The 27,993-nt window shown below is 37.1% G+C and overlaps 2 protein-coding genes across 2 annotated transcripts in view; both read right to left on the reverse strand.

The window, feature by feature from the left end:
• Nucleotides 1-20,783, reverse strand: part of LOC140135579 (dynein axonemal heavy chain 5-like) — a 109,286-nt gene extending 88,503 nt beyond the window's left edge. Inside the window, 4 exon segments of the mRNA XM_072157120.1 lie at nt 189-349; nt 1,032-1,149; nt 1,627-1,761; nt 20,484-20,783. Coding sequence (XP_072013221.1) covers nt 189-349; nt 1,032-1,149; nt 1,627-1,761; nt 20,484-20,612 — 543 coding nt within the window. The 5' untranslated portion in view covers nt 20,613-20,783.
• Nucleotides 20,784-23,834: 3,051 nt separating this feature from the next.
• On the reverse strand, nt 23,835-26,384 carry LOC140136509 (heat shock 70 kDa protein IV-like). The gene is made up of 2 exons (XM_072158221.1): nt 26,124-26,384; nt 23,835-25,204 (listed from the first exon to the last, which is right to left on the reverse strand). Exons 1-2 carry the CDS (start codon nt 26,309-26,311, stop codon nt 24,235-24,237), a joined length of 1,158 nt encoding a protein of 385 aa, XP_072014322.1. The 5' UTR covers nt 26,312-26,384; the 3' UTR covers nt 23,835-24,234.
• Nucleotides 26,385-27,993: the final 1,609 nt, after the last annotated feature.

Genomic DNA, 27,993 nt, shown 5'->3' on the forward strand with positions numbered 1-27,993 from the left:
TGCTATAATTATATATCCCACCAATGATACCGGGTCAAAATGATACAACCGGCAAATTTTTTCTGACTTTGCCCCAAACTTCTAAATTTAACCCCCCCCCCCACCCGACCAAGAAAGCTGGCTACGCCCCTGTCCATATTCACCCCTTCCCTCAAGGTCTGGTGTTTGATCATAGATTACATGTTTACCTTGTGTACTGTAGCCTCCTCCACTTTTTTGGTTGGTGAACTTCTTAGAAAGAAAACGCACACGCCACTAAGGGATGAATCTGTACCATCAGTAACAAATAGTCTTGGTTTCCCAGTCTTACTCTTTGCTACACCGGTAGGACCGAGACGAACTGGTTCACCTGTGAAGAGAAAATATTTTAGTAAGTGTCAATGCAACTTTCACTGGTATTCTCTCTGTAATGTTGTCTGTTTAAAAGATGTAAGACTATTTGAAAAAGAATATAGAATTAAATTTAAATTGATAATCTGCTCACACCACATTCAAGTTATTATACAAATATTGAATGCTATGATGGGCATACTTAAGTAGAAATATTACAGATTCGTGCAAAATGTCTTCTATTGTCGACTTTCAGAACGACTAGCAGGCTATCTATGACAGTAACAAAAGTGCCAAAATCTGAATTTTCATGATTCTTACAATCCTCCCGCATCCCAATGAGCAAATCACTGATGGGTCTTTAACAGAGAACATGATGACCACTGAACCACTGAAAACTCTTTCAAATTTAATATTTGGGATGTGATCTCTCTGCAAGCTGTGTCATCTCTGGTAATTGCCACTGCCCTTTTCATGTTTTAGGTTAACCCCTGACCACTACCTGCCGATCTATTATTGCCTCTGATTGGTCAATTACATGATATGTTCACTTTAATCACCAATCAGAATGGAGCATGGCAAATAATCCACCCCAATTTTGTGTGGTAAAATTATTCTAACAATGTTGCTGATTGGGTCAATTGATAATGAAAACTTGTTTTTGGCCAATCGGCAGGTAGTTCTCATGGGGTTAAACTGACCTCCTTCTTGCTGCATCCAAGCATGTTTAGTGGTGTCTGGTTTGCTATCTTCATCCTGGTAGAAGAACATCAGATGCACCTGTGCTTCTGTCTCAAAGAATTTATCCATCTGCTTGATCTGTTGACAAACAAAAAATTACTTGGCATTTACTGATAACAGATTTCATTCCAGTTGAAGAACATATATAGGAATTTCTATAAAAGCAGAAAAAATCTGCTTCCCTGACCAGCAGCAATCAAAGGGTGGATTCAAGAGGATCTGCCATTGTATGTGTGTCTTTTAAGAAAATTGCCATGACATAGGGACCAATTGTTTTGCATTGAAATATAATGTCATTTTTGCATTGTATATCACAATATGCAATTATTGCTATTTCACATTACGAAAAGTGAATAGTTTTTGACTAAAATATCATATCAATTTTATGAATACCTTCTTCAGATTGGAATGATTTTCTTTCAACTATAATTATATAGACTGCATAAATTAAGAATACAGAAACAATAGACTTTGGCAAAGTTAAAAATGTTTCTCAAAAATACTTATTTTGTGAGATAGGCCTTTATGTGAAATGGACAAAGATATGATACTCACAGTGTCCCCTTCCAAGACTGCATCTTCAACCTCTGCTTTCTCCAGGTTGAGGCTGTTAGCCACCGCATCCATAACAAATTCATGGCGCTCATCAAGTTGGGCACGTTTGGCCTCACGTTCCTCTTTTAGCTTTTGCTGCAATGACACAAGACAAAAACAAAGCAAAATAAATGTTAATGCTACAACTAGTTTTGTCTACTTGGCTTAAGTCTCTAGCCAGGGAAGCTATTTAAATGTTTTTAAAAACTTTTTTAATATAACCTGTGTAGTGAGATGTACTTATACTTGTTCAACTTAATTTAACTGAGTGTTTGGTGCAAGAAAGGCCTATCTGCAATAGCTGCCAGGTGCCATATGTGTACAATAATGCAGAAATTGTCACATTGTCTATAGGGCAGCTATTGCCGATAGCCTTTTCTTACACCACACCCTGGTTATATATTTTAGTTTGGTTTGCTGTGAGAGATGTTCCTCCTTGTAGTGTTTTCACGTTTGAGCAAATATCTAAGATTTTGGTTGCATGCCTCTGAAATTAAGATAGATAATGATATGGGTGGGTGCGTTGACTGTTGAGGGGGTGTTTGGGTGGGATTTGTGTTTTTGTATAGAAAATCCCTGGTCTAGTTTATTGATGCACTCGTAACCAACAATCTTATTATGCATGTTGTATGGTGCTGATTCTGCCCACCCATGGCAGGGGGACCCAACAGTTGCCTTTGTGTTTTCATGCTTTTGCTGGGCTACCACTTCTTTTTCTGCTTGCCTTTCTCATCACTCTTGGTAGCGTAGCATTTTTTTAAATTGCTCTGCGGCTAGATTTGTGTAGCAAGTCACAAAAAAAGCAGAAATTAACATTTTCCTGCAGAACATCTGAAGTCGCCCAAGTCACAATCTAGAGGTGGCCATTTTCAAGTCAAGCATGATCATTAGCGCCAATTTGGCTTGAAATTTGGGGGGGGGGGGGTCTGGCTGAATTGTCAAAAAGGGGCTGAAAAGAACAAAAATGGTTCATTTTGCATGTCCCCCACGAGATTAATGCCCATGCAGATAACAAATACCTGATTAGGCAACCCTGTGAACATAGATATAGATGTACCAAGACAAGTAACCTCTTCCCATAACCTTACATGTTGAAAGCTGTGATGCATAAATACATAGTCGATATCTAGACATAACATACTGGAATTAATAACCATAACCACAGCTCAAATGATAAACTCTAGGGTTTTACCAAGATCTTGATTCAAATTCTATTCTTAACCTGGTTAACCTCGATTAAACACTTCTTGATCTATATTATGACAACATGAAAAAGAAATTCTTTCATGTTTCACACTGAAAGACAATCCTTATTAACCTTTATAAGTGGGAAATGAAAATGAGAACGGGAGAGAGTGAAAGAGAGTTTATTGTTGGTTTTAACCCAGGAAATATGCAAACTTTCGGGCCTCAGAACTGCTAAATTGTTGGTCTAAAGTATATTAAAGTATACATATTTAGAATGGCAACGACTTGGTCAATTCATCTGTGAGGCCAAATTTGGGCCAAAATGCTCATTTTGGCCCCCCCCTAAAAAAATGGCTTTTTGGCCCACTTCTTTTTCGTTAAACGTAACCAACAAATTCTTGGGCCAAAAGGTTTTTTTTATTAATTTTTAAAAACTAGATAAAAGTATCTAGAAGCTGGGTTTTTTTAATTTTTTTTTTTAACTTTGACCAACTTTGAGAAATTTGCACCAAAAATGGTCAAAAAGATTTTTTCCCAAATTTCAAATATTTTTGGTGAAATGAGCATTTTGGCCCAAATTTGGCCTCACAGATGAATTGACCAAGTCGTTGCCATTCTAAATATGTATACTTTAATATACTTTAGACCAACAATTTAGCAGTTATGAGGCCCAAAGTTTCCATAATTCCTGGGTTAAGACAAACCTTAAAAGAACGAGGAGATGGCAGAGCAGACAGGAGAGTGAGAGAAGAAAAAGAGATGAGATTGAGAGAGACAGAACTTCACAGAAGAGCGAGTCAGAAAGCACTGTCGATGACAGAGAGGGGAACAAAGAAAAAGAGAGTGGGTAGGGAGGGGAGGGAGAGGGAGTTGTAGCATCACCAGAATTTCTTTTTTGGAGGGAGGGGCAGGTGTAAAGTGAATTTCATCGAGCAAAAATCAGAAATGTTGTCATTGGAGTAGAAATTTGCCTAAAATTTATTTTGGCATGGGTAGAAAGCCAGGATTGGTGGTATTCCCCCTGTATTCCCCATAGAGCCACCACTGTGAGGGGGAGAGGTGACGAAGAGAGCGATTGGGACAGAGGGAATGAGAGGGCAGAACAAATAGAGAGAGGGAGAGTAGAAATTGTGTACGTGGTTATCATGGTTTACAGCAATGTAAATAAGCAATAGAACCTACTTGTAAAATAAATTAGCAAGATGTGCACATTCATATATCTTGGGTTCAATTGACCTATTTCAGGTATAAGATATTTGAATTATTAAGCTCAGAATATGACATTAAATGCTTTCAAATCTGCTGGTTCGCACATTTAATGGCTAGGCAATTGTTGCTAGGGCCTGAGGGCTGTAAACAATCCCCTAGCAACCAGTAATTTGACAGGATGATTCGGCAGGTGTGAAGTGTCATGACAACTTACTACAAAGTGATACAGATGAATCGCATTGTGTTTATGTTGTATATCATGATAAATATGTGTGTGGTGGGTATGTAAACCTGTTTAACACTAGTCCGGACACTATAACTACATAAACATGGAACCAGTTGGTCTATTAGTTAAGCAGGGACTATATATGGTACCTGGTCGGAGTTATGTGGTAGGGGGAGGTCATGGCAATGAATAAGGGGCTGTGCAATAATTATGAGCCCTGGGGAGGGTAAAATTGGGGGGGCAAGAAATTTTACGAGCCAAAGGGGAGGGCAAGCAATTTTTGGCAAGCCGAGAGGGGGGCAAGCAATTTTTGGCACGCATTCACTGGGCGCCTTTTTAATAAAACGCTCTAAAAAGGTTTAGGAAAATGGTACAGAAACGCTTAAATATGCAAATTTTCCTGCTCGCTGCGCTCGCAACATACATCTAGACCATTTAAAGTTTGGAATTTGGGATTCCAAAAATTTGGCATGTTCAAGGGGGGGGCAATTTTTGGCGGGCTGAGAGGGGGGGCAAGCGATTTTTGGCGGGCCGAGAGGGGGGGGCAAGCGATTTTTGGCAGGCCGTTCGGAAATTTTACCCATAATTTTGCTCATAATTATTGCACAGCCCCTAACAGCAATTGTCCACATTTGTAGTTAAATTTTCCTGTGATACAGGTACGACCATCCTGATCTCTCATGGCAATTTTTAAATGCCTGATCTATCAAAATGCAGTCTCTCCCCCTTTACAGACTTTCCTCTTTTTACCACAAGCTTACCCATCTCAACTCTTTGACTGAATCACTGCTTGACCATTAAAGAAGCACTTTGCAATCAACAGCCTCATCCCTTCAACTTATGCCTAAAAAATAAAATTGTTTGATTGGCATAACTCGATCGACCCTAAAAGTAGGCCACACCCTAGACCTTGTTTTGCAAAAAATAAAAAAATAAAAAAAATTAAAAATTAAAAATAATTTACAGCTTTAAAAGCTTGTGTAACAAAAAATCTATTCTTTTGCAAATCACCTATTATTGCTTTAAAGCCTTACTGTATGATTTCTGTCAAATTTTAATTTTGTTATTCTTTATTCAAAATGTTGAAATAATGTTAGTAAAAACTGCCGCGAGGGTTACTGTCCATTTTAAGTTGAAATAACAAGGTAACATGAAAGAAACCCCACTGGTTATTTTGACCATTTAACAAGCAGTTCTATGGGAGGAATATCATAATTTGTTAAATTATGATAATATATATCAAACTTTGCTCTGTTGACCTACAAAGACAACACACTTGGCCGATTCCATTTAGGTGCAAGTTGGGACATGTGTAAACATTACAAATGTGCAAAAAAATCAGGTTTGAAAAAAATTAACCAATTTCATATTATAAGATTGTACATTAAGGCTTATACATTTATTTATTAAGGCTTTACATTTATTTACACATTTTAGTACTTTTAGGCCTTTCAGAATATTCATTCTTTTGTAAAATCCAAAAGTTATTACCTTTACTTTAATTAAGACTGAATAATTTGTAAAACCCTCAGCTAATACTGTGACATTAATTGCATCCACCAATTGTCCTTCATCTTGTTCATTAGTTCATATTGCTAGTCAAAACAATGGATAGTTGCTAGGCAACTGATATACCAATGTAAATGTATTGCATAATTATAAAACCCTGGACTCTATTAACCACTAAATGTACCCTCCATATAGGGAACTCTAAGTCGTATGCAAATAAGGAGACAGAGAAGAACAAATAATGTTCATTTGGAGTTTTCACAAGGAATGGCTTCATATACAAATAGTCAAACAAATGAGCACCCAGCACCACAAATGGAATAAAATTGTGTGCCATATTTGAGAAATACCAAAATATTGTCCTTTTATAATGGAGTCAAAACATTAAATACCACCCACATATCAATTAAAGGCATTTAGTCTGGTCTGGTATGATTTTAGAGCATTTGAATGATACTGAGTTGGGCAGAATTGGGGTTTTTTTCTGCCAATTTTTTTCACCGCCTTTGGAGGCGATTTGTTTAAAAATTTCAATGTATACCTTTATACAGAGTTGGGTGAGGGAATTGTTTTTTCATGTCACTAGAGGGAGAATTTTTCAATAGTAGGTCAAGTTCCATGCTGCCACCCCCCTGGAAATCAAATGATGCGAAAGTGCGAAACTAAGGTAAAATTTTGCCCTCCTTAAAATTAAACAAATTCGGGTGATGCCACTGACATGCCTATGCAAAAAGTATATGGGATTATTTTATGATCAAATATATGCCTACTTCTTACTTCTCAGGCTTAACATTAATGAATAAATATCCATCAATAAAGACATTACGGTACACTAAATGTTTTCCATCATTGCCATACACAAACACCTCCTTTTGACTGATATACTGAACAACCAATTACGCCTGTCAGATTTGTACGATCACTTTACAGTCCCACCCGTTACACAATAGATAATGTTTCCAAGATAACAGGTTATCCAAACAACTGAGAATTCTAATCGCCTACAGCGTGTACGTGATGTTTGCTTCATTTGGTTTCCTGAAACACGAGTGGTCTTTTAGTTTAGCTAATTTGTTTTGGTCAGCTTTAAATCTGTAAATTATCGGTGAACTCCAAGTTGAGGATTTTTTTTTAAAGTTTCAAATTGGAAATGATAAGATTCATTTCTGGCAAATAACTTTTTTCTAAGTCTCTTTGTCAATGATAATCATACATGGAGAATTTAAGTATTTTTTTAAAATTTCTTTCAAAATTTTTGGAATAAATAAATTGGGGCATGGTTGGATGACCGAAATGAATGAAACAAATGAACGAAACCCACTTTTATAAAGTGCAAATTACAATTAATAAGTCTCAATGCGTTAAAGGTCAATAATTTAAGGTCTTCAACTTTGGGCAAATTTGTTTTAGACAGATTTAAATTATATAAATTGTTGAAGTCAAAGTTGGGGTACCGTATTCGTTCCATTAACTGCCGGCGCCCATGTCCCTATAAGCTTAATCCTCTCAGCATCTTTATTACACATGATCCTGTGCGGGCCACAGTAGTTACAATACTGGGCCTTGGTTGTAAACTTATAGATAGACTATAGCTATGTCCATTGCAGGAGAGCGGAGTAGGCCCAGTGGTAGTTCCCTCGCCTTGAGGTCCCGGGTTCAAGCCCCGTCCGTGCCCAAAGACTGTAGTGAATTTGGTTTATCTCGATTCCATGCTCGCTCTCCCAGGCTTTCTCCGGTATCTCCGGTTTCCTCCTGCTTCAAAAAATTGGTGATTAGTTGTTTGGTTATCAAAAACTTCCTTCACCCAATGTAATTTGGGGAGCTGCACAGAAAATTGGCGGATGTTACAATCCCGGTTACAATCTAAGTGCGGATAGGTCTGCACCAGGTTGCAACTGGCCTAGTTGATGTGATCTGATTTCACGAACCAAACCCATATTATCTGTGTCCCAGACCTGTGTAAGCAAAACTTTCCTTGCTGAACAACATAGGGCTGTTCCTGTTGAAATCCACTATGCCCCTATGGAATACATTACCTTAATCTTCCACACAGGGAGTGTGCATTTCAAATGGGACTACTTGAATGGGTAACTCTATTTGAAATATGTGGGAGATTCTACAGGGGGTGTATGGATTTCAACTTGAATAGTACTGTACCTCTTCTCTCATTACCTGGTTCTCTCACATACCTGGTTTGATGCTACAACCATAGCCACATTACCAGCCGTAGCGAATGAGGCTCCATGATGATGATGATGATGATGGGGATGATGTAATGGACTCCTTTCATATCGTTGTCCTCCGCGAAAACGTAGTGCCATGTCGGCCAATGATTTGATGGATATCTGGCCTTAATGGTTAATTCTATTTTTCTTACATCACCTTAAGCAAGGTCTCTTTTCCTTTCAGTTGATGTTACCAATAGCGCTTGGTAGAATCAAAGATGTAGACACAAACACACTATCCACTAAGATGTAAGCTGATGTAGATGCAAAATGTATTTCACTATCCACAATAGAGACTTCTTCCAAAGATCATAATTTTCCCTCTTTCTCTCCTTAACATCTAACATCATTAAAAGATGATTGATGAACTTCACTTCAACTATTCTACAAACGCAGCAACTTTAACACCCTATTTCACAGCTTTTCTAAACTTTGCAAATGAGGTCGGGTATAGCTCTCTGCATCAAGAGTATGGATAGATAGATATGGATGCTGCAGTTTATATCACAACATAGCAACGTACATGTATTCTTAGTCTTGTGATGTACTATATAAATTATGCATCCTCAGCATCTGGTTCTTGGGCTAGGCCATTGATGAGAGGAAGTCAATAGGCATCATCTTTTTATTCGACATACGTAGGAGAATAACTGCCCATCCATCATCACACGTGCCAACGTCATCATATAATAGTGTTTTTACAAGATATATAACAACACCATAATAAATTGTGGTACATGATTTTTCTTTCATCTCATATGTTGATGTACATTGTACACCTAAGGACATTGGAGGAAGATGGGGAGTAGAATTTGGCATCCAATTCAAACAAGGTCCCTGTGCCTGTCAAAAGTCTACAATTTTAGGGTATAAAATTCTGGTCTAAAAAATAAATAAAAGCTGATCATGGTAATACACAAATTGTACATCTGTATACATGTACACCTTTCTATATCATATGGTTTAGTCATTTCAAAACATTGTGTTTTCACCTAAACACCCTATTATTTGCTCAGTTTTATGACATTTCCCACTAAAGACCCTTTGTGTTAATTATTTCATGGTATTTTCCCCTAAAGACCCTTTAATTTGTATTATATCTTCCCCTAAAGACCATATGCTCTGTTCAGTATGATGAGAGTTTCCCTTAAAGACCCCAAACCAAACATCAAAAAAGCTCAATTCGCAAAGCATCTGCAAATGTGGGCATCCCACCTGATGTGATTGCATCATAATGCGAACAGTCATATAGGGGGAGAGCTTGGCGGGCCATGGTAGACCCCTGTGGCAAGGTGTGGCCGTGCGCATGTCTGGCATCCAAGGGGTCCCTGGTTCAACACCTCGGTTCCATCACCGAAATGCCCTTTAATTTGCTTGGCTCAGTACGGTGACATTTTCCCAAAAAAGACCCTTGACATTTTCCCCTTAAGACCATTTTTAAGTTCTGTTTGATCATAGTTTTCTTTGCTCTACTGAATATGATGACATGTTCCCCTAAAGATCATTTAATGTGCTCAGTATTTTTGTCTATTTTCTCTCTTTGTAACACCTCTGTCAAAATACAATGAAATTCTTGACCAACCTGTCCAGGTGGAGGTACCAGAAGTCTTGCAACATTACCAGCCCTTGACCAGGTGGCACCAGATGGGTGTCTTCTAGGATGATGCACAACTCTTGGTCTACCACCTGCTGTTGTTGGAGCTGGTACTTTATGCTTCTTCATGACTGACACCTACTACATGTAACAGCTTCCAGTTTAATGAATTCTATTACGTGGTGATCCACACTGATCCTCTCAAATCCATCCTTAGATGGCTGATCCGTAGCATGCTGAAGCTTAACAGAGAATACAGGTCATGCAATGTGTATCCTTTAGATCTGCTATTGTTGCTGGTGATATCCTGTCTTACAACTTCAACTAACAGAAATCTGCCTCCTATATGTAGCTGGTTACTATTCCAAAGCTTTGATATCTCCCTTTAATAGCTAGATGCATAGACTGCAGTCGGCTAACAACATGCAGACTACCACCACATCCTCTGGATCTGTGTTTTATTGCTGTAAAATATCCTACGTTAATAAAAGCTAGTATGGTTCATCTATCAAAACTTCCTTCCTTCAAGACAAGTCTACAAGTGCTACTTGATCATTGAGGCTAGTTCATCTACTGAAAACAAAACCTGTTGTTCTACATGTAGTCTTGTACGTTTGTTTCAATAGTATTTCAGTATTCTTATCAAGTCAATACCCTGTACATCCTACGGTGATTTTACAGGCCTACAATAAAGATATCAGAAGCATCCATTCCCTTCAAGCCATTATTGACCTGTCCACTAGTTATCAATCATAAAACGTTAGTATGAGAAACAGATTATACAACCCCTCATAAAAATCCCATTTGTTGCTAGAAACAGTCAAGTGTCGCACTTGTTGGCCATTTAATCAACACGTAAGAGCGCATAAATGCATAAATTATGCATTTAAATGATGTAACCACTTTCTACTTTCAGAACTGGTTTTTAGTTTGTTTGCATTGTCTTGCATGTCATGCCATTAAAACCTACATGAAATTATACATAGGCAGTATGACAAATAGCAAATAGGGCCCATTTTAAAAGCGATTTAAGATACTTGACTTGGTGAAGGCTTTTCAAGTGGTTGATTTGCAAGAGGTAAAATCATAATTTTCATGGTGCTAAAATTTTTGAAAATATTTTGATCCAATGGGTTTGACAAAATAATTAATCCTAACAAAGGTATTTTCATCAGATAAAACACATATACTATCTGTAGTGTACTCAAGTTTAAATGTACAGGCCTAAATACCAATTTGTTGCACTGTCATGAGAAACCAAGTCTTGTGAAATATTTTACATTTAAAATATGACCTCTACCAGAAAAGTTTTCCCAGACACTTGATGTATTTGGTTTTAATACAAACTAAAAATAGTATGGTTGAAGGTAAATCAGGTGCACCAGCTATTACTCTCGAACATTTTACACTCACTCTTCGTCACTTTATACCAATTTTGGACCTAAATGCTGGGTGAAGTTGTGATACATGATGTTTTTCAGGTTTATATTTGGTAAAAAAAAAATGATTTTGAATGGCCTCTAATATCTACTATTAACTTCACCCGTAGATGGTCTAATGCTTTGCCTATTAAAATGAAACTTCAGTCAACTCAAAGTTGTGCCATTCTGGATTAAAATTGCACCATCTTCATCAGCTGTCAACAATCATACTTTGGAATAATATTGGAAAATAAACTCTTTTTCAAACTTGGATGTAAAATACATCATGTCGAAGATCTTGTCCTGGATACAGACCTACTCCCCAAATTTTGGACCCAAATCTAGAAAGTCGCAATCAATAATGGATCTACCTGGGGCATTAGGTCTTGCTTTCTATGAAGGATCATATCTATCAGTGATGGAAAAGAAGGAATCAGAGGAAAAGGTAAGTGGTTTTATTTGGCCTGTTTGGAATGAGAATAACTGGTAGTGTGCCTGGGTGATGCATGAAAATAAGACAAAGACTAAAATAGACAAGGGAGTTTTGCCAGAGGAGGTGCAGCAGTTAGCTTGGCACATTACTGATGAAAGTCTTCTGATTGGAAGATGAAACATTAGTAAATTATTGGACTTGTAAAACATAAATGACTGATAGTAGGCCTTTCATCAGTCCTGATTAACAAGGAGAGAGAAATACATGTAATATGTAGACCATCTGTAAAAAATGCTATCACTAAAAAATTATCAAGTTATGGTAGCATATAACATGATTAGTATGCATATTTGGGTTTGATGCTTTGAAATACTTATAATCAAGTTATTTGACATTTTTGTTGAAACATTTCCAAAATCGCTGCTGTTCTAGCAAGCCGGCATAAGGACTTTTTGACAAAATGAGTTCAATTAAAATAATAAATTTCTGACCGACACACTACAATCTAACAAAGTTTTGAGAAAATATTTCCAATTTATTAATGCGATATATTAATTGCCCTAAATTAATATGACATATGACCACTTTTTAAAATAAAAGCTATACACTTACATGTATACGAGCTCATACGGCATATGACCAATGCATGCCACATAGAAGTGTGTTTTTAGAAGATAAGCTTTAATAGCTAATGATTAAAATAAGGAAGTCGCATTGTTTGTTTCTGTTCTGTCATACCAGCATATTAAATGGAAGCTGTATGTCAGATTTCAATGTTATTGCTGTCCTGACATCGATCAAGACATATATGACATAATAGAATCATGTGGTTTTTTGACATACTGGCATATGCAACTTAAGAGTAATTACTATCAAATTAATTGTTTTCAACCTTTTGGCAGTGTCTGTAAAAAAGTGCCAATTTATAAAGTTGAATTTCTCAAAACTCTATGGTAGAAAGCAACAAAGCGATTCACAATACTTACTTGGTGTTTTTTGATGTCTTTAACAACTGTCTGCGAAGATGCCATTATGGAAGCTATCTCACCATGTTCACAATAATTTTATAATCATACTGGAAATATCACTTGAAACTGGGGGTCCACAGGCAATGGCAATCCAAGATGACTCGGCACAATGCTACAAACTACAGTAAGTTCTTTCCAATGCAATGCAAACATTTACACTAATCCATTACAGAGTCAAACTGCATAATGCTGTAAGATGTTTCCAAGCACAAACAAATATAACTGACAGATCCAAGGATTATGACTAAGTTAAACAGATCAATAAATTATTCCAGCCTCGCTGATTTCATAATGCATGAACCCGACATTCTATCATCATTTTTTGTTTGAAATCTTGATATATCGACAGAGCAAAAGAATTTTGCCATCGATGACATATGATTTCAACCTGCTTTGGCTGTGAAATTCAGGGTGATCTCAAAATAGAATATAGAATGTTATTATGAGTATTTCATCCAAATGAGCTTTATATTTATACTCCAAAACAGGGTATAAACTACCTTTGGTCTCAAGTCAAAGTGTTTGAAACCCGGGTCTCAGTGCAAGCCTATCCATGAATATGAAAAGTTTTGAATGTTGAACACTACCACGTACCACATGAACCAGGTCCAGTTCAAAAGTGAAATTGATCGCAAGGCAAGGTCGGACACTGCACCAAACATCACAGTATGATTTCCGTCCTTCAGGTATGATATCACACTGTGCTTGGAAAAGCTGGGGAAACTTGTCTGCTACAAACCATGTACAAACCAATACCATAGTTAATATCAAAGAAGATTTAAGGTATCCATATCATTTAATAGCTACAACCCTGAGCCTCATCACACATATTCCAGGCACATAATGGCTTAAGCTTATCATAATATCTCCAAAACCATTAACATTCTCAGGGACTGTCACCCATAGTTCAATAGTTTAAATCAAAAGTATTCACTGTTTCTCTCTAGAACCTGTGCTAATATGCATGGCCTCCTCTCTGCCTCAACTGACCCATGACCTTACTACATAGTTTCATGACCCTCTTGATAGAGTCACAGTCTCAAATCGCCATGACAACATGATGCCAATAGCTGCCAATATACACAAAAGGCATAGCCCTACCAACACACACAGAAATATGTATTCATGTCAGCAGGTAATATCTCATATATCTCTGAATGGAATCAAACAATTAACTCAAAACTAGGCCACATACATTCAATGTAATATATCCAAGTCTAATGATAACTTGTGGGCCCCAACACACAGGTCTGGTTACATTATAATGTGACAAAATACCAATTGAGTTAGCATGTCCAGTCAATACTGGGTTGCCTGAATTTTCAGGTGACTGAAAGCTTCTGATAGGTTAACATTCTACCATTTCTTTACAGCTGAAGCCCAAAGTCACTTGAACTTCCCAGCTCACATAAATGAAAAGGGCGAGGAAAAGCTCAAAAGCTAACTGAAGCATCCGCATGAACACACAATTTCCACTGTTTGAGGTAATTTTGCGCATAATTTGTTGATTTTGCTCCTGAAATTCACTTCTCCCACTGACTATGAAACTTGAATCCCCAGGCTTGGGTGGGGCACTTGTATTCCAAGGTATAGCCACCGGGATAGCCACCCCCTCTCCCCCTGGCTCCTGCATTTGGCATTTTGGGTGGGGCCAGTACACAAAAAATGATATCTATTGAAACTCCATTGTGCCAATGACCATTGACCATTGTTATTAAATATGAGCCCAATTCTACAGGAAAGCCACATACCTGGCAATTCTGAGGCATGTTGCCAAGGGGCCTGACTGACCTGTCATCCAATACCAGCAACCAGCTGCTGACCCCTGGTTACCATGGACGCAGAAAATAGACAATGTTGATTTGGGACAGATTCAACCATTGATTGTTGAAAAAATTGTTGTCAATCAAGAATTTAAATTTTGCTAGAAATTTTGATTGTAAAATTAAATTTACTTATATTGGTTTCTATGGAAGAACTGTTTATTTCAGGAAGGCATTCAGTAACAGTTATTCATCAAGGAAGTTGTCTTACAACAAAGGTAATAACATCTTCATAGATCTGCAGCAGACAGGGGGTCAATTGTAAAATGAAATATTTCCTTTTTAGTCTTGATAGATTATTTATAGAATGATTGGTGTGGTACCCTGATGTTTTTGGAATCCAATAACAGGTACGGTATGTCATATGATAGTTGCCATGGCATTGATGGTCACATGGTATCCACTTTTAAACTTTTTGTCAGCCAATAACAACATTTCAGTTTGGTGATGAGTTATTATAAATCAAGAAAGCATAAGAACAAAACTCACATCAATGATCAAACTTTCCCCTTACACTTTTTAATTGCCATTGATTATGATTGTTCAGTTACCTGTAAAATGCAAATGTCTATAAGCCTTGGTCATGTTTTAAATGCACGCTCAGAAAAGATGAAACTTTCATTTTCAATTTGTGGCAATGCCAGGATCCAACACCCCCACCCCCAACACACACCACCCTGGTGTGCATGTAGTTAGGGTGTACGTGGGTGATACCGGGGTGATAAGGGTGTTGATCCTGCCATATCCAGCTCTTGTAAATGGACCTGTTCAGGATGATTTCAAAATCAGACCTCACCATTCTCACTAAGAAGATATTAAAATTGAAAATTGGAAATACTATATGACAACATAATATAATGTATAGATTTCGGTAAACTGCATCCAGCTGATTGCCATTTGGCAAGGAATAAAAAAATGTCCTTCATAATAACTTTAGAAATTCGGCCTGATTGTCTTATAGGTTTGAATTTCTATACCACTCCACACCATTATATTATGGCAGTGATGTTATCACATGAGACAAGCTATTCCTTGTATCACCTGCTTTGTGAACAAGACAGGTGATGATACAGCATGCATAAATGATGGGGTGGGACAGTCGCATCCGGATGCATGGGTTATTGTTATCGAACTTAAACATAGGCACACTGCAGATGTTAAAAAGTGTCAGCTACATTTATTTTGCGCTTGAATAACTGATATATGTAATCAAGTGGTGCTTCCACACAGTTGCTAAACACCAAGTTTATTTTTGTACTACATGGCAATGTTATCGCACATGTTGCTCCATGACTTCAATCGTTGATTCAATTTCCAGGCCGTTATTTGATTTGCGTGTTCTGCACATCATGAACACAGACAATCCACAAAGTTCCATATTTTACTATTTTTTTCTAATAAAAAGGTCCAAAGTGGTAGAAAAATGGACAAAAGGCCCACCTTTTGGTTGTAAGGCATTCAAAAAGAGCAATTTTTAGGGGGTTTGGGTCCACTCTTTACACACAAAAATCAGCGCAAGTGCACTTTTCATATAAACAAAACTCACATTTTGGAAGTTCTGCACTCCGCTGCATGAACAGAAAAAGAAACTAAAACTGTACCTCTTCTGCAGTCTCTGTAGTCTTGTTGTTCATTCTTACAAATTCACTCTCATCCGTCCATCCATCCAACAAAACCCTGACGATTGCATCTTACTCCACACACCTCAGACTCAAAATGAGCCCTTTCAGACCTTTTCTTTCTCATTTAGGTTTAATTAATAGAATACAAAAACTAAACAAACTTGTGGCACCAAAACTGCAACAATATCCCCTCCTCCTCTTCCCATAACAATGACTCCACTGCTTTCCACTTGACTGAGGTTTCTTCCAATTTACATCCTACACCAAATGACTATATTAATCGCTCCACTGTAAGCTAAGTTCATATTGTTTCAACTCTACTCAAGCTGAGTGTCCTTTTAAGAATCATCATCAGTACCCAGAATCACCATTGCGAGTATTTATGACCCTGTTATATATGGGGAAACTTTGCATTCACCATTGGGTATGAGAGTGGATGTTTTTGAGAGCGTGTAAAAAAACTGACAATGAATGACTAACAATTGCATGTTAATTACAAAAATAGACATGATATGTGCAAGGTGAAAGGTCACACTCTGAAAATTTGATCAGATTTCTTGAGAATGATCTAAGTAATTTGAATCAAACAATGTCAGACTATAATTTTGCAGGTGCTTTCAGTGAATCCATCAGTATGAGTGGGCTCTGGGTGAGGGGACAAAAACCTCTTTTTTTTAGTGCTGACTGTGAAAAAAAATCAGTTATTGTTAATTTTATCATTAATTTCATCAATGAGTCAAGTTTTCCTAAACAATTACCATCAAGGTTCCAACAGGTACAGGGAGTGTGATGCATTTTTGAAACTATGATAAAAATACAGCTCATATTGTTTTCTTACTCTATTTTGTATATTTGACGAGTTATATTTGCCCATATCTCAAATTAAAACCAATTGATCGCTTTTTGCATCCGAGCTCTTCATTTGTGATTTCACCGTTGTCATTATTAGTACTTCATTTACTTGGGTCAGGTCAAGAAATGGTTGCCATTTTGGGCTAGTACAGGTACTCGCTACTGGAACTACCTGACACGCAGGGGGAGTGGAGGTATATTTACGTGCTGGTCACCCCACCATGGTTAGATGCACATACCTCTTGGGTCATTGCAGAAGCGTCCACATAGTAATCCCTAGCAGATTTTTTCATCTGTACAATTCTGTAACCCAGTACCGGGCCCAGTACAACTGCACTTGGTGTATGTTGTATACGATAATACGAAATAATAAGTACTTTATTATTTGTCATAAATAAATAAGAAGATGTTAGCTGATGCTAACTCTTTCTATATCAAACTCATTCCTAAGACCTAATACAAAATAGTCCACAAAATTGTCCAAAATTTTCTTTTCAGTAAAAGCATATTCTTAGCAGAATATGTGGATTTAAAAAAAGAAAATCAGATTCCCACAATCAACTGACCAGTAAGCCTACTAGTTATATTTATGTGCAATGTGTTTCTCACTTCATCTGCAATATCACACATGCCACTGTAGCTGGACAAAATGCAATGGTAGCTGCAACAGCTCCCTCTACAGTTTTGATAACAAGGAGATTTCAACTCAAAATTAAAAGAAACACAGTAAACACAGGAGTGCAAATACACCAGTACTTATCATGATTTTATGACATAGAATAGAGTTTGGAATATTTATTGATACTCTACCTGAAAAAATATCTACACTATATGCTAACATTATTCAAACCAGGGATTCTCAACTTGTGGCGCATCGACGCAAGCCAAGTGGCGCTTGACCGTATGCAAAAAAATAAAAGATTTAATTGAAAATTTAAAAATCCGAAAAAGAGCTAGATTCAGTGATTGCACGATCACATCGATCAGGGAACTTCAGTCACTAATTGTTTTCCATTGATCATTAACCATAATTGTTACATATTTTATATGCCATGTAAAAGCAACATATGTAAGGCCATATACTGCGAAACTGGGACGGCCAAGCACACTGTACTTACAGTATGTCCAGCACCTCCTGGGAGATACTGAAGGGATACTGAAGAAAAAAAAAATTGTTTCGCTTGCCCAAGATCGCATTAGTTGGAGAAAGCTTGTAGTCGCCTGCTCCGCAGCTGACTGATGGTGATGTAATTAAGGTGAAGGGTGGGTACTACACCCTGGCCAATTTTGTGCTTATTTTTTGCATTTTTCTCAAAAATTATAGCGCATTGGTGACAGGTAAGATGTATATTAAAGGGGCAAAGACTACAACTACTGCACTGTAAATTCAGCAACTCAAGGCAAGTAGTTATTGATTTATTGATCAAATATTGGTTTTCACTCATATTTGACTGTAACTCCACAACAGTTGTCTGTACATACTGAAATAAAATTTTCAGTGCAGTAGTTGTCCTTGCCCCTATAATATACATATCTTACTTGTCACCAATGCACTATAATTTTTGAGAAAAATGCAAAAATAGGCACAAAATTGGGCAGGGGTGTAGTACCCCCTTAATTTGCCATTTTAATGCTACAAATGTATGCAATAAAAGAGCCATCCTATGCAATTTACAATGCATAAAACCCATGAGCTTCAAGGGGATCTGCCCCCTCGATCCCCACCAGGGGCCCTTAAGCGGGCCCCTGGACCCAGCACCCCATGCCATGACACTTTCCTCACTTCGCTCGATCACTAGGATAGTGGAGCTTGAGCAATTTTATTTTCTAAAAAGTGGAGCTTCAGATACCGGTACTTTACTTGAGATTGAGAACCCCTGAATTATACTATCCCCCCTAACTGCACAACAAATTTGCTATGTTTATAGAAATATGTGCAGTGTGTTGTACATTTTAATTTTAAATTATACTATTGATGATCTACCAAATAAGATTCAGAAGAATAACTTTGGTTTCTGAAACCAGGGAAGTGCCCTAGTCCCCTTCTGAAACCTGTACAGAAAGACAACAACAATCTGAATTTCTAACAGGATCTACCACTTGGGTGGAATAAACATGTGTATAATCAGAGAAGATGTAATAAATTCTTCTCTGGTATAATACAATAAGTGCTGGTCAGTCAAATAAACAGCCACACACAGATTCTTTGAGAACATTTTGAAACAGTGTTTGTAAATTAAAGGTGAATGTTTTCATTCCATTATAATTGTAAAAATGTTTCTCTAATCTTTCCAACAATAAATGCACGTACAATGTACGTATATGTATTTACCCAGAGCCTCAGACTTTTCTATACTTAAGTCAAACATTACCACTCCATTTCCCTACCCACAGAACACATGATTAATCTCTTGACTTTTGATGATCCTGTGTAATATGTAACCAGGTTTGTAACTCAAGTTTGAGGATGTAAAATTATGGAATTCTCTTCCTGCCCGTATTCTAGCCAATAGATCAAGGGCCAGCTTCATCAGCAGGGAGGTTAATTGCTTTCTGGGTGCTTCCTCATCAGCATGCAGCTTCTAAATGATTTTTTTTATCTCTGCTGTTAATGCCCAGTTATGCCATGACGTAAAAAATATCCCAACTATATTTCTCTGTGGGGTCTATTCAAACCTGGAGCTATTACACTACATCATGTTATATTGTAATCCTACAAGCATATTGATTCAGGCTATAATACATCAATTTGGAATTTAAACATAACAAAAACAACAAACAAAATGATTGTAGTTGACAAGTTTAAAAAAAATTAAAAGTGCTTACTGGTCAAGACTCAAGAGTTCAAACAGAGTGTGAGAAAAGCCGATATATACACAACGATTGGTGTAGGATGGGTGTTTAAAATGCAAATTACAGAGGCTCTGGAAGATGTTAAATATTGGGGCCCAATGGTGCCTGGCTCCCCAGGCCACTGAATCACATAAATTTGTAATTAATGCTTACCGGTACTCTATATTTGAAAAACATTGACAGGGGAAATTTTTTCTATTTTCTTTGGAAAAATCACCCTGGCCCTACACATTGAGTTTTGCTGATATTTTGCAGAGTATGGGCTATTTTAAACACTAGTATGAAGGATACATACTAACATACTGTATCAAAAAATTGCTGTACTATGTACAACTACTCAAAAAGTGTAGAAGTAACGCCCATATCATACTAGGCAACTGCAACGCCAAGGAGCAGAGTAGCTTTTTGTGCTGTAACTTTGCTTCGCTTGTCACAAAAAGAATTGCCAATGTCAGTTTGATAAGACGCTAGCATTATGACACACATGCACAGCATCAAATAGCAAATAATTTACATAAAAATAAAGGCAACTTTGTCGCTATTTCACTAGCCACGACAATGCGACTAAAAGCTAGTGATTGCACAAACGCCACCAGTCAGTTGCTAGTATGGTATGGCTATAAGGAGTTGCAAGATTTTAAGCTTGTAACTATATTGCATAAAAGACAAGCATGCAAGTTGGAAGTTTGTTTATACACAGACAGTCCTTGCAGATTAAAAAAAATACTGATGATGTCAAACTGCAGCTTCATCTTTATATCATCTAAGCCAGGCTCTATACCCACTGCACGCATTTACAGCACAATACACATTGGGCATTAACAATGATCGTTACCTGTTTTTCCTTGATATTCTCCCCAGCATTTGCTGCCAAGCGAGATTTGTTTTTCGGATCAGCGCTGGTCCCACGCTTCCCCGTAGCTTTCATACGAGTCGCCGGTTTGCTCGCCTCGGTGTCCGCCATGCTCCGTCTCCTCGGCACCGACTGGGACCCAATAAAACGCCCGCGAGTACCTTAAAGTATGTAGAACCTAAAGCACCTTCTCAATTTTTATTCAGTTTACTAATAAATTCAAAACTAGTTATGTTAACTTCGATGTAAACTTTATAAGGCCGTCGCGGCCGCCATTTTGTAACTTCCTGATTGATTGTGTACACGATCTCCAACGAGACGGCAATTAATCGATTTACAGGTGGACTGATCGACTGATACAAGGGAGGAATATCATTTGTAGTAATTTATTTTTAGGAATTTATAATCCAAATTATAAAGGTAAAGATCACCAGAAATTGTAATCTAAGTTATTTACAAAAATGACTGTTTCATGTTTTTCGTTCTTTTTTCTAAATATTTTGTTAAATATTGACAAAATTAGGACCAAGTAAAATAATTACCCCTATAGTTCTAGTCGACGAGTCCCCCTATTAGACCGCAGGTTGACAGCTATTGATCAGATGCAACAGAATGGCAGGTGGATTTTTGAGCTACAGGCGACGGACGGAGCAGCCGCCAAACGCCTGGGGTTCAAAAAGTTCGATTATCGGTTTGCAACTTCGAATAGACTATTGATAATTAATTGTTTCATTTAATATTCAACAATAAATAACTTCAGACCATGTTGATTGATATCGGAATTGGTACCTGGTGGACAGATTCAATTCATTGTAAACAAATCAAACTGAATTGAAAGCAAAAAGAAAATAGATGAATAATTTTTAAGTTTTCCACAGTCTCATTTCCCATTTTTCTTTAAAAAAAAGTTTTTTTATACCCCTGGAAACCTCTGACTGTGAGTCTGTTTTATTGCAGATTATTTCGTTTAGCAAAGATATTGCCATAAGCCTATTTGGAAATAAGCTGTTTTCGTGCTTAAAATGTCATAAAACGGGCCGGAGAATTCTAGGATCACGAAATACTCTTTCAAAACAATATTCAGCAGTAACATTTTGTTCAAATTAATCATTTCTGAGACAAGTCTCAGCTTTTAAAAAAGACAGGATGATCTGTTCATCTGATGTTGAAACTACTCGTTGTTTAGAGAAAATTGACAAGTCTTTAAAACTGTTGCCATTCATTTAGGGTTTGGGCAGTAGCGTATAGCCAGCGAGGGAGCAGGGGGCAGACTTCCATCTGACAAAAAATGAAAGAAAAAGGTGCCCCTCTGCCCAAAAATTAAAGAAAAAATCTGGAGGGCAAAGGAAAAGAAAAAGGGCAAGGAGCCCCTTTTCTATCAAATTTCACCCCGATCATGGGCCAAAATAGTGTTCGCGCACATGGTCACAATAAAACCATTTTCATCCCGATCATGGGTAAAAATAGTGTCAAATTCAAATTTTGTGCGCGCTACACCCCTAACATTTACTTTGCCCCCCCCACCTAGAAAGCTGACTACGTCCCTGGGTTTGGAGTTTGGTTTAAGGGTTATGCTTAGTATAGTGTCTATCAATCATGACCTAAATAACAAGCATATTACCCTAAAACCGAACCCCAACGCGAATAAATGAGGCACATGTCGTACATTTTGGTTAATTGAAATTTTTATACTTTTGCATATAAAGCACTATGGATTAAACATTTTTTTTTGTTTTGTTTTGTTTTGTTTTGTTTATATTTTTTGTTTTTTGTTTTTTTGGGGGTTGCTTTTTTGAACATGTCAAGAGCTCAGTTGTTGTTGTTTTTACACCCACAATAATGTTATGAGACCTGAACACATCAGATGATCAGACGTGGAAGATACACCAAATTGCATTCTGAATTCGACGAATGTCCTTCTGATATCAAATAACTTTCATTTTTGAAATTAAAGATATCATACAAATTTTATGGCAAATTATTGAAAATTGACATTTTATACATTTAACAGTCCAAGAAGTAGCCTATAAATCTAATGATTTTTAGGTCTTAAATTTGTATTATATCACGAATTTCAATTGAAGTAAATTAAATTAATGATTAATTAAATTATTTGATATCAAAAGGGCATTCCTCGCATTCAGAATGCAATTTGGTGTGTAATGTTAAGGTGGGTGACCGAGCCCTTATCGTGGATTTTATGAAGAAACAAATATATATGGTTCGAAAGAGGAGATATCAAGGTATGATTTTCTGCATTTTTTAAAATATTTTCAACACCTTCATGACTATTTTTAGCTGTACAGTACACCCACTGACGTTGGGAAACAAATCTAATGAAGTAGGCCTACGCAGTGGAAGCTGGGGGTGAAGCTTGTCTTCTTCTTCGTGCTTACGGGAGGAGTTATTTTCAAAACTTGTCTTTTTACATGTTTTTATACAAGCTGTATCAAAATGATTGGTACCTATCAGGTTTCATTGATAAATTATGAATGAGTCTGAGTATCCAAATTTAACATAAGATTCAAATAATTTGTAGATTTAATGTATAACAAATCATAAACTATATACATTATGGACATTTCAAGAGCATCCAATGTTGCATTTGGAAGAGGCAGGCTTTTCAATAAACATCAAAACTGATGGGTACCAATCTTTTTGATACAGCCTGTAGTCACTCCAATAATCCTTACATAAACCTCCGAAATTCCGAGCAAAAATCACCCTTCCCTTATGAAAATACATCAATGTACGTGCCCCGGGGTGCTCACCCCCCCCCCCACCCATTTCAAAATGCTAGGGGTGTTCACTAGTAATATCTATAGATGAGACAGAAGTAGCCTGAAACTTATATATATGCTTATATCAGGGAGATGGGGAGGGGGCTTTAAACATTACAGGGCGGTTTCAATTTTGGCAACATTGTATAGGCTGTATAAATCCCGGGGTATAAATGCCAGAAGCATGCCCATTCTTCTATGGATGTCAAAAATGTTAAACCTTTATTACAAAAACTGATTTAGATTGGTATACATTTTGTGGCGATTAACCATGTTAACAAAATAATATGAATATGAAAATGTTTGTCATCAAAGATCAATTGATGGTTGTCAACATTTGCCAAATCAAAAAGAATAGTCCAACTATACACACTTTACTTAACCAATGATATAGTTAAGAACACACATTTACTTAAAATAATAGCACTGATAAATTGGATATTTAGCTTTCCTGGACAAAAACCCAGTTTGGTTTATTGCATAACAAAAAAACCCAAAATGCATTTTAACCAAATGCATGTTAACAAAATTGATATTCAGGTTTTACATTTATATAATACTGAGTGATAAAGAGGAAAGTATCAACATTTAAGTGAATGATCCACAAACTTTTCTGTCATAATTAACATGATTAATGACACATTTTAGCACATCCAAAATGTATGATCTTCATTATCATGTATATTAAATTAGTTAATTTTTTCAAACCTGAGTTAATTGAGTTTGTGGCATATTTGTAATGTATACACATACACCTAAATGGAATCATCCAAATTTGTTGTGTTTGTCAACATGGACAATCGACATACATGCAATTTTGACATGATGTCGTATTACCAAATTTATTTGATCGTAAGATCGACCATTGTTCTATCATGCATGTTATGTAAGGATTGTTGCTTAGACTGCTGCTCAATTTATTCGACCTTTATAGGATCGACAGACGTTCTATGTTATGTAAGGATTACTGCTGCTTGGACTGCTGCTCCATAGGCTACTGCTTCATCAGGGTTGATGGACTTGTTCAATTCTTTGCCATTAAAGGAATCTTGCAACATTTTTTGAACCATTGGGATGCGAGTTGATCCTCCAACCAGCACAACTTCATCAATCTTGTTCTTGTCCAACTTTGCATCCAGAAGAGCTTGTTCTACTAGCTGCAAGCACTGGCGGAACAGGTCAGAGCAAAGCTCTTCAAATCTTGGACGTGTAATGATGGAGTCGAAATCCATACCGTCAAATAAAGAGTCTAGTTCAATGTAAGCTTGTGTGCTGACTGAAAGAGTACGCTTTGCTCTTTCTGCAGCCTTGCGAAGTCTACACATGGCTTTATGGCTGGCGGTCATGTCCCTCCTGTACTTTCTCTTGAATTCATTGGCACAATGATTGACAAGTCTGTTAACAAAGTCTTCACCTCCCAGATGGGCGTCTCCAGCAGTAGATTTCGCATCAAAGATGTCATCACCGATTGTCAACACTGACACGTCAAATGTGCCACCACCCAAATCAAAGATGAGGACATTCTTCTCACCTTTCACTTTTCTAGCCAGTCCAAAAGCAAGAGCTGCAGCAGTTGGTTCATAGATGATTCGTAGTACATTGAGTCCTGCGATAACACCAGCATCTTTGGTGGCCTGTATCTGAGATTCGTTGAAGTATACTGGTACCGTGATGACTGCATCTGTGACTTTTCCTCCAAGATACGCTTCTGCTGTCTCTTTCATCTTGGTCAGTACCATAGAGCTGATCTCTTCCGGTGCAAATGTTTTCTCTTCTCCCAAGTGCTCTACTTGGATGACTGGTTTACCGCCTTCTCCGTTGACAACTTTGAATGGCCAATGTTTCATGTCTGACTGAACGGTTTGGTCATCAAACTTGCAGCCTATCAGTCGCTTGGCATCGAAGATGGTATTCTGGGGATTGCTGTTAATGGCAAATAAAAAGCAAAAGAAAACAATTGATAGTATTAGTACCATATTCAAAAAATATTTAAAACATTGACAGGGTTCGGTTTTGGCAATAACTGGCAAAAACCTGTTTTTGCCAATTTTTGCCTGGTTTAAACCGGCAAAAATGGCAAAAACTGGCAAAAACTCAATATAGTCACTCAAATGTTAACAAGTACACAGAAAGCTCATAAACAGTAAACATATATCTTTTAATGAATCATTCAACTTATTTTTTGTCTCATCAAGTCCTTAAAATGAAAATATTTTGAATTTGATATACCACATTTCAGTAAATGTAAATTAATTTTTTAATGTAATAATTCGTTTTGAGATCAAAAATCGGAACTTTAAATCACTTTTTTAGTTTTTGCCATTTTTGCCGGCAAAAACTGTTTTTGCCAAGCGGTTAAAACCATGGTTTTTCCCACCTGCGACAAAAACCTGCGAACCCTGAACATTGATAATCTTTTAATGTTACAATGAAATCCCCATTAACACACAAAATTATTATATCATAGTGCTCGCCCAAAAAAGTACCCGGGCCCAATAAAAGTATAACAGGCGCAGACAGTCACATGTACACACAAAGTTTAAATTTCAGACTCATTTGAAGCACATGAGAGTAAGCCCCGACATACCTGTTATTCTGTGGTGAATCAAACCTGCCTGGTTATCAAATTAATCAGTGACAAGGTTATCTCTGAATTTGACAGGTGCTAATTGATGTTTTAATGTTATTGCATCAATTAGCACCTGTCAAATTCAAAGATAACCTTATCACTGATTAATTTGATAACCAGACAGGTTTGGTACACCCCAGAAGAACGAAGGCGTGGCTTCCACTTTAAGTAGGCCTATACGTGTTAAATAAGATTGAATAGAAACAAACTTACATTGAAACTTGGTGTTTGGCTGCTTCACCAATCAGTCTCTCTGTGCCATTGAATGACGCATAGCTTGGTGTGGTTCTGTTTCCTTGATCGTTGGCAATGATTACAACTTGGCCATTCTGGAATACACCAACACAGGAGTATGTTGTTCCCAAGTCGATTCCAACAGCGGGTACTTTGTTGGCTGACATATTGCAGTCCGAAATTCAATGACAATGATCAATGCAATTTGTAAAGAAACGAGTTTTCTGTCGCAGTAGCCTAGTAATAATGTAGTTTATATGGTTTCGTTAATTAAAGACTCGTAGTACCTGCCCGGAGTACCTGGCCACATCCAGAGACCTCATGGTTACTCACCAGTGTGGGTAACAACTTCATTGTGTTCTATTAGCAACGCAAACCTTTGGCAAATCCCGTTGTTGGTTTGCTAGCTAGAAGCATGGAAGCACAGCTAGAAGGTCGGATCGATTGGTTATAAATAATTCATACTCGAGCTCGACCCGAGTATGTTAAGGGGTTCATTGTATTTCTTGTATAATTATTTATCTGTGACTTTTATCTATCCGTCAATGACACTTTGTACTTTTAAACAGTTGCGATTTGGTAGTTCACAGCATCTTGTGAATGGTAGTTAGCTTTGGTAAAAATTGCATTTATCATTTCATAGTATCACAGATATACTTTTGTAGGTCCTGTGGTTCTTAAGTTATGTTGTAAAGAGGACTGAAACAACAACACTTTTGTAAAACTACATAACTCATTAACAACAATAAATCAAGCAAGTTTTCAAAGTATATGATTTGTAGAATGAACTTTTGCAAAACATCAAAATTTTATTTTTTAATAATATATTGATTCAGATAATGAACATCGGTTTTTTTTATTGCTGCTTCAACCAATACAATACTGCTGATTGGAAGAAGGGAGTTTCGTGTACCTTCGTGCGCAAGTTCGTCAGGCCTGAGTTCGTGGTGATTCGAAATGTCGCCCTCTTGTGTAATAGTAATAAATAGCATGATTTGGTATCTTAACAAATAAATGACATGAAGAAACTCTGACTGATGATAATGTGAAGATGGATTATCATAATAATATGACAATCCAGGAAAGAAGAGATAGACTAAACAATCCAAATACAATGTGTTCTTCTTTCCTGATATATGTACATATACATGTATAATAATAATAATAATAAATACAAGATACACTCTAAAAAGTGAAACACTCTAAGACAGAACTTATGCACAGAGATGTATCAGCAGTGCACAAGATAAGAGAAATAGAGATTTTTGTTGGTATAATAACAGGAAATATATATATATACAACATAGCTGAATGGCAGTTTAAAAGATTTAATTTGAACTTTATTTTATTGTTTTATTATTTTTTGTGCCAAACATGACTGTATTCGTTATTTTGATGAGCTATCACCCCAAAAGAAATTTCAACCCTTACCGCCCCGAACAGAGAATTTCAACCCTCTCTATCCCGGGGCGGGGCGGGGGTAATAGTGTACGTTGTAAATTGGTCCGGTAAACACACAATTTCGCCTTTATCATGTTTGTTTGGGGTAAATGTAAACTTTGCCTCACTTTATTTAATTTAGGCCTTAAATAGTGTACAATTGAAATTGTTTGCGAGCTTCGCGTGCATGCAGTAACGGTGACACAGGGGCCAAATGATGCGAATCGGGATTTGTGTTTGTCTTTGCCCTCTTACAAGCCTATAACCGTGATACGCAACTAACATGTAAAATACTTGGACCCCCCAAAAAAGATTTTTACAAAATTTCATCCTGAGATCGCGCCCCGTTCAGTTTTGGCAGCCGACGCGACCATAAACCTTATAAAGCCGATCATGGGTTCATTCCTCT

The sequence above is a fragment of the Amphiura filiformis genome, chromosome 16 (genome assembly GCF_039555335.1).
Source record: "Amphiura filiformis chromosome 16, Afil_fr2py, whole genome shotgun sequence".
Classification (NCBI taxonomy): Eukaryota; Metazoa; Echinodermata; class Ophiuroidea; order Amphilepidida; family Amphiuridae; genus Amphiura; species Amphiura filiformis.

Bases quoted from the DNA above. Each gene is read 5' to 3' on its own strand.
- LOC140136509 (XM_072158221.1), bottom strand. From the start codon at position 26,311: ATGTCAGCCAACAAAGTACCCGCTGTTGGAATCGACTTGGGAACAACA. The intron at 25,205-26,123 runs GTAAGTTTGTTT...TGCCATTAACAG, and splicing joins GCCAAACACCAAGTTTCAAT to CAATCCCCAGAATACCATCT.